The sequence below is a fragment of the Rhynchophorus ferrugineus genome, unplaced genomic scaffold (genome assembly GCF_030347505.1).
Source record: "Rhynchophorus ferrugineus isolate W39M unplaced genomic scaffold, kcgeb_rfMv2 rfM6, whole genome shotgun sequence".
NCBI lineage: Eukaryota > Metazoa > Arthropoda > Insecta > Coleoptera > Curculionidae > Rhynchophorus > Rhynchophorus ferrugineus.
In genome coordinates this window covers 202,992-215,204 of record NW_027472585.1, presented here as the reverse complement: position 1 = coordinate 215,204, position 12,213 = coordinate 202,992, and the positions used below count along the sequence as shown (strand labels likewise).

General features: G+C 29.4%; 4 protein-coding genes across 5 annotated transcripts; 2 read left to right on the top strand and 2 right to left on the bottom strand.

Annotated features, from left to right (window-relative positions):
* Window positions 1-1,070: 1,070 nt before the first annotated feature.
* LOC143198957 (uncharacterized) lies at window positions 1,071-1,894 on the bottom strand. Its single transcript, XM_076408622.1, has 3 exons — window positions 1,739-1,894; window positions 1,568-1,669; window positions 1,071-1,388 (listed from the first exon to the last, which is right to left on the bottom strand). Exons 1-3 carry the CDS (start codon window positions 1,794-1,796, stop codon window positions 1,120-1,122), a joined length of 429 nt encoding a protein of 142 aa, XP_076264737.1. The 5' UTR covers window positions 1,797-1,894; the 3' UTR covers window positions 1,071-1,119.
* A 214-nt stretch (window positions 1,895-2,108) lies between these two features.
* LOC143198956 (uncharacterized) lies at window positions 2,109-3,892 on the top strand. The gene is made up of 2 exons (XM_076408621.1): window positions 2,109-2,303; window positions 3,310-3,892. The coding sequence occupies exons 1-2, from the start codon at window positions 2,249-2,251 to the stop codon at window positions 3,702-3,704; spliced, it is 450 nt and encodes a 149-aa protein (XP_076264736.1). The 5' UTR covers window positions 2,109-2,248; the 3' UTR covers window positions 3,705-3,892.
* On the bottom strand, window positions 3,827-5,023 carry LOC143198954 (uncharacterized). Its single transcript, XM_076408619.1, has 5 exons — window positions 4,883-5,023; window positions 4,672-4,818; window positions 4,442-4,618; window positions 4,150-4,393; window positions 3,827-4,092 (listed from the first exon to the last, which is right to left on the bottom strand). The coding sequence occupies exons 2-5, from the start codon at window positions 4,816-4,818 to the stop codon at window positions 3,923-3,925; spliced, it is 738 nt and encodes a 245-aa protein (XP_076264734.1). The 5' UTR covers window positions 4,883-5,023; the 3' UTR covers window positions 3,827-3,922.
* On the top strand, window positions 4,814-12,077 carry LOC143198953 (purine nucleoside phosphorylase). Of its 2 annotated transcripts, none has more exons than XM_076408617.1 (5): window positions 4,814-7,504; window positions 9,703-9,797; window positions 9,847-10,077; window positions 10,916-11,233; window positions 11,688-12,077. In XM_076408617.1, the coding sequence occupies exons 1-5, from the start codon at window positions 7,401-7,403 to the stop codon at window positions 11,921-11,923; spliced, it is 984 nt and encodes a 327-aa protein (XP_076264732.1). In that variant the 5' UTR covers window positions 4,814-7,400; the 3' UTR covers window positions 11,924-12,077. The 2 variants fall into 2 exon arrangements, with proteins under 2 accessions (XP_076264732.1, XP_076264733.1); XM_076408618.1 differs by having other exon boundaries at window positions 6,165-7,504; window positions 9,865-10,077.
* The last annotated feature ends 136 nt before the right edge of the window (window positions 12,078-12,213 follow it).

Sequence of the window (12,213 nt, the reverse complement as noted above, 5' to 3'; positions counted from 1 at the left end):
CAATCATTCAGTGTTAGATTGCATTAAGAAAAACAAATTGCTGCCCTTCAAAAATATATATTTATTAGACAAAAATTGCAATGAAAAGGAAATCATTTTAGTTTAAATATTATACATTAATAGTTTTTAATTTTCAATTAACTTTGACATATTTATTTTAATTTATTTTTTACTGCTGTGTTATTAAGTAGCAATGAAGGAAAAGCCTTGTGGTGAAGACAACATAGTTTTTCTTTTTAGTTTTAGATTTTCAATTGACTTTTATATTCTGTATTTTCTAGTTATTCATGTGTTCATTTGAAAAGTGTTATATTCTGATTAGTTATCTATGATATTACGGCCATTGTTGTATTTCTATTTTTATTTCAATAAAACATGTATATTTCCATTTAAATTTGTTTTAATATTAACGGGCGTCAGAATTATTTGACGATGTTTGTTATGTAATTCAACATTTTCTCTATGGTTGTAACATTTTGAAGCTGTAGGAACAAGGATGGGACTGGGTTCCTATAAATCTAGTGCGCCGGGCTTTGCTTAGTATAAAAAATCGTGATATTCAATTAAAGTAGGGATAAAATTGAAGTGATACTGGCTGCTGAATGTTAGTTTCCTATTGCACACTTTTTGATTAAGGATGGAGACGATCCGACTTCTTGATTAATCTTCTCAGAACACCCGAATTATCAAATTATCCATAGATGGCCATGTTACCTATACCAAATTTCTAAGTTACAGGAGTAGTATTCTTCGCTTTCTTTTCTCCCACTTGTCGGTAGTTCAGCGCATTGACCCATTTAATATCTTCAGGTTTATCACATCGATTTTTTTCCTAGATCCTAGTAGTAGGATAGACGGTCTGACAGCTTAGAAAACTACCTAACAATCTACAACCTACCTAAAATTTGATTCATTATGAAGAAATTACTTTTCTGGTATCTCTCTAGGCAAAGTTGAATAGGTTGTTGTTTGCTCAAGTTATAATTGTGATTGAACAATGCGTTGTTTAATTTTTTGGAACAAGTTATTGTAACAAATAATTATTGGGCTGTAGTGTAAAAAAACGGATATTTTAAAATTATTAATAATTATATTTAAGTAACTTGACAGATATATTGTTCATTCAATCGGTATACATGTACCCTGCTCGTTTCTACAATATTCTCTTGAACACCAACATCCCCATGTTAGTACTGGTGTACAATTTCTATTGTACATGGTGGTGCAATCTGTACCGCACTTGTTTGCGAATCGGGAAACTTCATTGTTTCCGATGTTGCAAGGACATTTCATAAATTCCACACATTTCTTGGTCGATTCGTCATAGTAATAATTCGTTTTACAGTAACAATCCAGTTTTAATGTTAAATTCTTTTCGAAACAAAATTCTGAAAAATAATTCTCTTATGACGACGTTAGTTAATAGTATTAATGAACAGTTTATTAATATAAGTGGTGTTTTATTTTAAAAATTAAATGAGAATTTCTCAGAGCATTAACTCCGACGGATATTTTAGGTAATATATTAAAAAATTAGAACAATTGCTATAACTATTGCCTAACTTACTTGGATTTTCCAAAAGATTTTTTCTTTGACAGGTTGCGACGCAGTTTGAATTGTCATTTCTCTGTTCTGAATTTGGATCTAAGCATTGATTTTGAACAAATCCTAGAATAGACAATTACTATACAAATTAACATTGTATTAAACAATATGTTAAAAATATATATAATTTACCAATAATGCAAATTAAAGAAAATATTGGCACAACTATAGTTAAATGTTCAGTTATCATTACGTCGTTGTTTTTAGGCGATGCTTTTTTATTGTGACTACTTTTTCAACGTCTACTTGACTATTTAATAGCTATTTTAGCATATTTCAAATATTAGTGATACTGTAATAACATACAGTTTTAACATAACTGTACAAAATTACCCAAGTTTTTAAACAGTTAGACATTACAACTAATTGTTTCAGGTTTATTTTATTATTATCAGGAATTTTTGTCATTCCCAATTTATGAAATCCAAACATTTTTTAAATCAAGGAAGTTTATAATAAATCGTTTTGTTGATCTCTCTATCTGATATAGCGTATTCATAAGTACATTTGATATGCCTCATTCATCTCATACCCCGCATATCGCTTCAGCGGATCTTAATATGCTCATAAACTGAAAAAAATTACTATTATATATTATTTGGTTATTCGGAATTCTTGTTAAACGCCAGTAGTACTAATACAATGGTAAAACTTATATTTTATTTAATTTTTGTTATGTATGCTGTATGTGGTGAAGGTATGTACAGACTAAGCTATTTTCTAATGGGTCTCACAGATTTTCTTCTCAGAAGTCTTCTTTTAAACCTAAAAATAAGAATAATATATGAGGTAGCTCAACAACAACAACATAAATTATTTATTGAGGCAAATTGGTATAAGTTAGTTATTCAAAATGCTCTCATTACTCAATTACATATACATTTTTCAAAGAAGAGTATATTTCTCATACTTTTGTAAAGTATAGTCGGGCATAATCAAAGATTACTAGATTATTTGCAGTCGATTTATCATCGTATCGTCTGTTGTCCTATATGCTCACTTCCATTCTTGCATATAGTCACATAATAATGCTTATAGTTTCTTGTACTCGAATTTACTTGTGTTTTTCGTCAAGCCAAGCAATGAATGTTGAAAATGCAATGAACAATAAATACAATACTAATAATAATAGCACTCCTACGAAATATGTTCAAACAGGCGAATTTCGATACTCTCGTATCTTCTCGATCCCAATATATTGTAAATAATAATAATATGGAGTGTGTAAGTGAAAAATAGATTTGTATTATTAAAAAACTGCAATTACTAATTACTATATTGTATTTAATAATTGCAATTTGTTTTTTAATTTCATCTGAATAATGACCTTAATGGACATTTCCTCCTATTTCGAGAGTAAACTCGATCTTCTTTCATAACGTCATTTTTATTAGTTGTAAAATTTGTCCTGATGGGCCTTCTTGGCAAAAGCCTGACATTTATCTCACAATAGATATAGAATGATATAGTAGATATTCGATGCGTTGATTAACCTTGTTTTATTTTTTGAATTTCCATAATTTGAAATAAAAAAATTGATACAATTTAGTGGTTGCCCTTAACGTTATATTTTAACCATCGTACTCGAGAGGCACGATAATTTGCCTGGTATAGCCGCCCATATATTCACTTCAGGAGTATGCAATATATTTTGATAAATAACCTTTTTTTATTCCAATATTTATAATAATATATTATTACAGATGATGATATTGGTACGAAAGAAGCTTATGATGAAATGACACAAGAAAAAGATAGAACCACACCAGGAGATATTTCCGACATGGATGACATTACAACAAATTCTTTAACTGAAGAAATAGAGACAAGCGCTACTGATTTTGCAACAACCACTGACATGACAGTATCATGTCCTGATAATCAAGTATATTCTTGTTTACCACTGTGCATTAAAACATGTCAAAACTTTATTTCAAAGATACTTTGTATTCCAATTCCATTACGATTTGGTAAATGGTGTAAAAAAGAGTGTCATTGTGAACGAGGGTATTTTAGAGATAAAACCAATGGTAAGTGTGTGGAAGATTGCCCACCCAGATATAAAAGTCCTACAGTTGGCGTGGAAGTAGACATATAAATAAATCTGTTTATTTCCTTATAATGATTAGAAACACAAATAACTGGCATTAAGCAATTTGTTACTACTCAACTACTAAAATTAACATTTATGTAAAAGATATAAGCTAAAATTAAAATACATTTATATAATAAAACTTATATTATGGTTATAGTTTAGTATAAAATTAATAAATATCACAAATCTTATTGTTAAGTCTTTTCAGTTATTAAGATTTTTTAATTTTCAGATTCTTTTAGTATTAATTCCTCCTTTAAGCTTAACACCTCTTCCAGCAATTCTCTATTATTGTCCTGAAGCTTTTTTATAGTTGTGTGATAAACCTCCTCATTGACTCGATATTTCTTCAATAAAGCTAATGCAATATTATTTCTAGAACTATCCTTAACTAAAACAATTCCCACTCATTAAATACAGAACTAATGTTGATATAATAGGCCATTACCAATATCCTGATTAAATATTTCTTTTAAATGGTCATTTTCCTTTTTCAGTTTTCTTATGCTATGCTCCAGTTCATGTTGTTTTGAGGCATAAACTGTTTTCACTCTTTTTATTTCATCTTTATGGTCTGATTCTTTTTTTTGGAAATTACATATTTTCTTTTCTAGTTTATACACTTCATTTTTTAATTTTGCACAATTTTCTCTTGATTTGTCTAATTCTTCTTTGTACCTATCCAGTTGCAGCTAAAGATGTAAATTTTTAACACTGAAATAAAAATAAAATTAACATACATATGCTTCATTATTCCTTATGTCTTTCGATTTCTTTTCAATATTTTGATCCTTAATCTGACATACAGCATTTCTATAAATGTGTACTACATTTCTGCTACTCTGGGCCACATTATTAAGAATTTCAATCACAGAACCTTCTAAATGTAATGCAGGTAACCCCAATGAATCTAATTCCTAAATTACATCAAATCAAAATATTCATTTAATTTAAATTTTTAATACCGAACCTTTGATAGTACTATTAAATTATCATTCAAACTTGTTGGAATTTCTAAACATCTCCGATTTTCTTCTGAAGAGTATTTCTGTTCAATATCATTCAAGTCTTTAGCAATTTCTTCCAAACATATTAAAGAATCCTCGTCTTCAAACATCTATAGATAATGATTAATAATCATATTGCTCTTTATTTACTTCACGTACTGTAAAAATTCCTACCTTACTTATGTCATGCCTTCAAAAACGTGTTTCAATATCTTGTTGCCATGTGGTAGCCTTTTTTTATAAATATATAAAATTAAACTTTAATCATAAGGATCATTAACTAATTTCTTTTATTAATATTTATCATTAACGTTATTTTCCATAATTGGTATAAAAATTCCAATTGAAAGAAAGTATAAATGCTTTTAAACATTTCAAAATAATTAAAAATGGAAGCTTATGCAACCAATAATATTTGAAACAAATAAATCTTGCAAAAATTAACTATTTTAAATACATTATTTTTAGTTAATTCAAATACGATTAATTAAAAATGGATAATTCAGATTAATTAACTTAAAAAATGGGTTATATAAGATCAAATATCTATAATTAAAAATTATATAAATCTTATACAATATAGATAATATGGCGAAGGATCTTATTTTAGTATTACCTTTTATAAGGAAAATGAAATTCTACTTAAAATAAAGACGTTAATTCAAATGTGTAATAACGTTTAAGTTATTACGAACACTTACAACAACATTAGCTTTCATTAGACTTAATTTCAATTTTGGTGCTTTATTTTAACATTTCAATTAACTTTATCTATTGTACTTGCATTTTTTAATCATTCTATTAGAAATTGCAATTAGAGGTTTTTCCATTTATGTCTTTATAAAGTAAAACAACTTTTCTTTCGAAGTTTTTACAAAGAGTATTTAGTTCATTAAAAATTAATAAAAATTCCTTGTTTTTGTAATATTGTATAAGGGTTTAAAAAAATTACAGAAATATTGCATATCGACTAATCTACGATCTTGGATCAAAATATAAGAGAGAAGGGATTGTGTGAACAAAATTTTTTAAATCCTGAAGAGCTAGGACCAACAATTAATATTACTTTTTGATACGCAGAATGATTTTTTTCGTGGAAAACCTTCATAGTAATTCAGTAACAATGAACTCAGCTTCCTATTGTAATATTTGATTATCACAGAAAAACATTAAACATGTAATCCAATTTATTGTAATTTTACAGGTAGGTATATCTGTGATTTAAAAAAAATCATTACAGAAAAAACGCGAATCACTATTTTGCACACCTAATACATATTGTCTTTCTCAATACTTCTGTTATCGACAGATATTTGTTTATTATTGCTAAAGAGGATTGACGTTTAATTGTTTTTGAAATCATGCCGTGATTGCATCATGGGGGGCCTCGCAAGAGACCACTGCTTATCTTGTTTATTGGTAATTAACATTTCATATTTGATTGGGAAATTTTCTTATCTACTAATAGTAATTAAAAACGTGTTAACATACTTTTTTATTAAAGAAAACTACTCTGCTCTTAATTAATTGAATTAACAGTTACAGTGAAATATTTACGAATATTGATTTTTTATGCTTTCAGCTAAACTGATTTATTATATTTATTATTTTATTTTTAGAAATTTTAAGAAACGCGTTTTGTGATAACATTGATACGATGATTGAACTGGACTGGTGGTATTATATTATTAACATACAGGGTGATTTTGTTTCATATGACTAACATTGCGACTTGCAACGTCATAAATTTTGATGATGTGATTGGCTGCTTTATATGATTTCAACTTTTCTCTAGTATTTTTATCCCTATCGGATCAATGGTTGAGAAACAAGTAGGACAGATAAAAATAAAATAAAAATTAGACGACTGCCTGTCAAATTTTTTTTATTGTTTTCTTTCTTCATAACTATATTACAAACTAAAAATAAATTTATTTTTATTTTTAGAGAATTTTTAAATTCATTTTTATATTTTAAATTGGCTTCTTGGAAGGAAATTGAAAATATTAATACAAGCCCTTAAACTACAATTAAATGCTAAAACCAAAATATGGTATGTCATTTAGACCTTTAAATGATTTGTAGAATTGCACTGACACGTCAAGAGACTTGTAAACAAAGAATGAACTGACGGATCAAAATGAAATATGGCCCAAGTCTCTATAAAAAAAGTCAAGTAGTAGTTTGCCTGATAATCCAAAAGAGACATGTGAGCACGATAATGACAAAGAACTTGCAATTTTATAGTATTATATTCAAATATGTATAAACTTAATAAATACCACACAATTTATATTGTTTAAGCTTTCATGGACATTTTAGAATCTTAACATTTGTTTGATACGGTGTTGCGATTGAATTGAACAATTTTAATTATTTCCCTATTTGTTTTAACACTAACTGACAACAAATTGATTTAACATTACAACAGTTTAATGTTCGAAAGTATTGAAAGGAATATTGTAATCTTTCGGGGTTCACAATTGTTTGCAATTGGGGTTGTGTAATATAAATAATATCGACCAAAATACTTTATAACAACATCGACCAGAAGCTGAGCATTCTTATCAGAGCGGTTTGTTTTTGTTTTCACTTTTACTCGTTCGCAGCGTCTATAAAGACCGGCTTTTAGCGAAACGTCGGTCAGTTTTAGCTGCAAATCACTACCACAACCCTGAAAAAGATCACAATCATGCCTAACTCGACCGATAGTAATGGAGAGGTTATTGTTAAACGCCCTAATGGAATCGCTAACGGAGAAATGAAGGATGTTTTCCAGCCGGAAATTGGCTCCAGGTATGTTGATATTTAACAGGTGGTTTATTAGCCACAATGTTTTTAGGCCAGTAACTAAGTTTACTTTAAAGTTATCACAGAATTATTGAATTATGTTAAAAATATTCTTTTGAAATAAACTTAATAGTTTGGAATGATCCTTTTCAGTTTTCAAACATATACATTGTATGAATACTGTGAATTAATTTTGAGGGATTTCTTTTTGAGGGAAAACTGTGTCTTTTCTCACAAGTAGTGTTTATCATTACTAGCTTTTTTCAATCGTCATGGTAGAATTTCGAATTGGATTTTATCCGAATACCTTCAGAAAATAGAATTAATTTCATCTAGGTCACGTGACAGTCAGAAAGAGTGTAGCAATCAATATATGGTACCTGAAGTAGAAATACCCATTTGAACATTTTTATTTTTCTAGTTTTTCTACGAGCGATGTCATGTTGCCAATTACTTTGTCACAGTTGTTGGTCCTGTTTGTTGGACAGGACAGGACTCTACCAAATAAACCAAAATCACCTGATCCAAAACATAAAAAACTATAATTTTTTGTTTTCATCTATATACATATAAACGTACTACAAGTTTCCAAGAGCACTAATACTTTTCACAATTATGACTAAATTAAATAAGAAAAGCAAATTTCGCAAATGGTGTTTTACTGGTTTGTTATTCAACATCCTCTAGCCTGAAAAAAATATTTTTCTCATTTCGATGTAATATGGTATAAATTACTATTACATATCTATTCAAATTAATTAAAAGCTCAAGTAACACTAACTTGTAAATATTTCTGTGTAATTTTTTGATAAGTTTTCTTTGTGACATCAAATGCAATTTTTCATTTGTCTAGTATGTCATTTTGCTTGTTTCTTTAGGGTCTTTATTCATATATTGTATATTTATTATTTCATCTTCTAATGTGTCTTTGAATATTGATAAATTATAACTTCTTTAAAGACCATTTACTTTATTCCTTATTAGCTTAGTGTGTTTATTGTTTTAGTGTAACAAATAATATTAAAATCGAAAACTGTAGTAATGACATTTTAGGCAACTAAAAATTATCAGTAGATAAATTAACCGGACAAAAGTTGTTACATAATTCGAAACAAATATTTTAACATTAGCTAGGAAATGTTTAATAATAATGTAGAATTGGTGAATTATTTCGTAATACTTTGATATTAGCCGCTAATTTTCTTATCGCCAGTAATTACCAGACAATTAAATTTCGATATTTTATAAGTTTTAAATATATACGCAACTGTCTTATTGCGCTGCTAACAAATCTCTTTACGTACTTTTTAAAATTTTATTCAGTATTTGTGTCAATATAGTGTCAATACATGTTTGTTTTCCAAGCTAAATGTTATTATTATTCCCAAAATAACTGTCAATCATAAAATTCGTCATGTTTCTGACCCTGACAATGTTCAACGTAAATAAAATAAAGATAGCCACAGATTCGGACATGACGTTTTGTGTATATTTATTATAACAATACTTATAAAAGTCACTTTTGAGTTATTGTGTGAACATTTTAACATTTTTAAGGTCGAATGATTAGAATAATCTATCAAGAAAACCATAATGATTTAATAGGGAGCAATTAATGTGATTTTTCGGACCATTAAAATCGACCATATTGATAATAATTTCGTGAAATTGAGTAACGTGTAGGACTTTTTCTTCAAACCACTTAATTAGATAATGTTTCATTATTGCCAATTAAAATATCATATCGATTACAGTTGTGAAAGCCCGTATTAACCTTGCAATAAAACAATAAGTCGTTGGTTTACTTAGCAAAAAGCATATTTAACATTGATTGCTTTCTAAAGGGTATTTTTATAGTGATTTTTCGATTAGAACAATTTTTTTATTTCAAATATAAGATTACGATGGATATTTTTATAAACAAGAATAATTTCGATATATTATATCGACATGACTCGACAAATGAATATTATTAGATTCTTCTAAATAACTTTTATTCCGTATCTAAACTATCTGTAAAGAACAAACCTTTATCAGTGTTTTAAAAGTTGCTATTTTACTGTAATAAAATGTCTGTTGGAATAATAGACTAATATTGATTTTGATTTCTTCTTCAGAACTTAATCTTTTATTTAAATATTATTTAAATATTAATATAGAATAATAATATAATATATTAAGTTGATATCTATATTCACCTACAGATATACCTATGAATCCCTGCTCGAAACAGTTCACTTCCTGAAACTTATGGTACCTTTTACCCCGGAAGTGGGCATAATATGTGGTTCCGGATTAGGTAAGCGGTTGTCGAACTTTATATAAAGCTTACCTCACCACTTTTTCAGAAATTGACCCTTTTACAGGTTCGCTGGCTGATTGTTTAACGAATCCCATTGTTGTATCGTACGATATCATTCCACATTTCCCACGTAGTACTGTGAAAGGACATGCGGGAGCTCTGGTTTTCGGTTATATGTCTGGGGTACCAACAGTTTGCATGAAAGGGCGTTTCCATTACTACGAGGGATATCCATTATGGAAATGCTGTATGCCCATTAGGATAATGAAGCTTCTTGGTAAGTGAAATTCACTATGATTTAGAACGAATTTAAAGAGAATTAATTCGCATTAATGTTACTCATCTATAAAAGCAATGTCACTAAGCTTTATTTTCGGTGTTATTTCATTTTAGTGAAATAACACGTATAAAACTTGCTTTTATAACTTTTGAAAAGCTTTAAGTTTAATTAAAATTACCAACTTCGAAAAGTTTTTGGGTGTAATTAAATGTTATAGGAAATCTACGAGAGAATAATGAAAACAATCCTTGATTCCATCGTTCCAAATAGTTTCCTAGAAGAATAATTAAAAAAGAATTGAATTGAAAGAGAAAATTAAAACTCATTTTTAGTACTCAATTGGCGTACTGGTACTGGTTGGCGCAGTGGTAAGGGCGAGAGGACGGTCCACCTAACCGTTAGTCTACTGATAGTCGCGGGTTCGAATCCTGCTGGGGCATGGTCATAAATTTATGTTTGTGATTGTTTAATATTTGTGATTGTCCTGGGCAAGAGTGTAAAATCCGACAAGGGAAATGGTCCCAGTCACACCAGTAACCAGGCTGGATAAGACCGGATGCCTTCTGGGATGATTTCTAAGTTGGTCACTCGCCAGTCGGTAGGCTTAACGCCGAGGACCGTGGTTCGGAACCGACGTTAAACTGTAGGTCCAGTCCAGATAAACTCCTAGTTGGTAAAAGGAGACTTTAAAATATATAAAATAAAACAATAGGGAAAACTATGTCTAACAATGCACCAAATGCTACCAACTATGAACATGATGAAAATTTTGTAAAAATGCAATACTCCAGAATTGTCAGCTCTGTAATATTTTTAAAAACGATAATTATTCTAGGCGTAACTCATTTGTTTATCACGAACGCTGCCGGTGGCCTGAACCCGGATTTCAAAGTCGGAGACATCATGTTTGTGAGGGATCATATCAATCTTATGGGTTTTGCCGGAAATAATCCCCTCCAGGGCCCCAACGACGAACGTTTCGGTCCGAGATTCCCGCCGATGAATCAGGCCTACAACAGAGACATTATCAAGTTGGCCACGAAGGTAGCTCAGGAGATTGGACTTGGGGACAACATTCACGAGGGCATCTACACTTGCCTGGGTGGACCGAACTTCGAAACGGTAGCCGAACTGAAAATGTTGAAGATGTTAGGTGAGGACAGCAGTCAAATGTCATTTAATTCTAATAATTTTTATGTTCAATTAAATTTTGTCGAATGTGAAAAAAATATTTATTTTTAATGAATTTAAAACAAAAACATAAACTGAAGAAAACTTCAATTGTTTCCGTTCATAGTAAAAATTTACAATGACGACAGACTCAATTAATGGATTTCGGTTATTTTCGTTTGATAAAAATGGTCGACTTAATTTGATAACATAAACATATAAATTATGCAACAATATATTTCGGTTACAACATTTTTTGCTAGAATAATATTCGATATTGTTATATGTTTGGCGTTGTTTTGTATTTCTGTCCATGACATTTAATGCCATTCGATTTGTGGCAGATTATCTAACACCATTTTTAAAATAATTTTTATGTCATCAAATTATCTCCGAAAATAAATGAGCGTTAATATATAACACTTGTCAATTTGCAGGTGCCGATGCTGTGGGTATGTCTACTGTACACGAAGTAGTGACAGCCAATCATTGTGATATGACAGTTTTCGTCTTCAGTCTCATTACTAATAAATGCGTTGTCGAATATGAAACTTCCTCAGAACCAAGTCACGAAGAAGTGATAGACGTCGGTAAACAGAGAGAAGGTCTTCTTAAGCAGTTTGTCACCGAATTATTAAAGAAGATCTTCGAGAAGGGAATTGGTACCAAATAAACCTTTGACAGAAATGTTAAGATAACTTTTGTTTATAAAAGTACAGCGGAAAAATCGAGAAGGAATTTATAAAGTATTTATTAATTTATTACTATTGTACTGATAATTATTAATATTTAGGCCAAAGAATAAATTATTATGGTATTTCGATTTATATGGTGTTTTATTTACTATTTTGTTTATGTTGTTGAATATCTGATTTTATACTAATGCGACATCTATTGGAAATAGACCTAAGTAACATTGATAAATATCGTAGTGACATCTGTACATGTTGCCTTATAATAAAA

Coding starts and splice junctions, on each gene's coding strand:
- LOC143198953 (XM_076408617.1), top strand. CDS start 7,401: ATGCCTAACTCGACCGATAGTAATGGAGAGGTTATTGTTAAACGCCCT. Junction 7,505..9,702: donor CAGCCGGAAATTGGCTCCAG/GTATGTTGATAT, acceptor ATTCACCTACAG/ATATACCTATGAATCCCTGC. Junction 10,078..10,915: donor TAGGATAATGAAGCTTCTTG/GTAAGTGAAATT, acceptor TAATTATTCTAG/GCGTAACTCATTTGTTTATC.
- LOC143198956 (XM_076408621.1), top strand. CDS start 2,249: ATGGTAAAACTTATATTTTATTTAATTTTTGTTATGTATGCTGTATGT. Junction 2,304..3,309: donor GTATGCTGTATGTGGTGAAG/GTATGTACAGAC, acceptor ATATTATTACAG/ATGATGATATTGGTACGAAA.
- LOC143198957 (XM_076408622.1), bottom strand. CDS start 1,796: ATGATAACTGAACATTTAACTATAGTTGTGCCAATATTTTCTTTAATT. Junction 1,670..1,738: donor TTCTTTAATTTGCATTATTG/GTAAATTATATA, acceptor TGTCTATTCTAG/GATTTGTTCAAAATCAATGC. Junction 1,389..1,567: donor AAATCTTTTGGAAAATCCAA/GTAAGTTAGGCA, acceptor ATTATTTTTCAG/AATTTTGTTTCGAAAAGAAT.
- LOC143198954 (XM_076408619.1), bottom strand. CDS start 4,818: ATGTTTGAAGACGAGGATTCTTTAATATGTTTGGAAGAAATTGCTAAA. Junction 4,619..4,671: donor ATTTAATAGTACTATCAAAG/GTTCGGTATTAA, acceptor GATGTAATTTAG/GAATTAGATTCATTGGGGTT. Junction 4,394..4,441: donor TAAGGAATAATGAAGCATAT/GTATGTTAATTT, acceptor TTACATCTTTAG/CTGCAACTGGATAGGTACAA.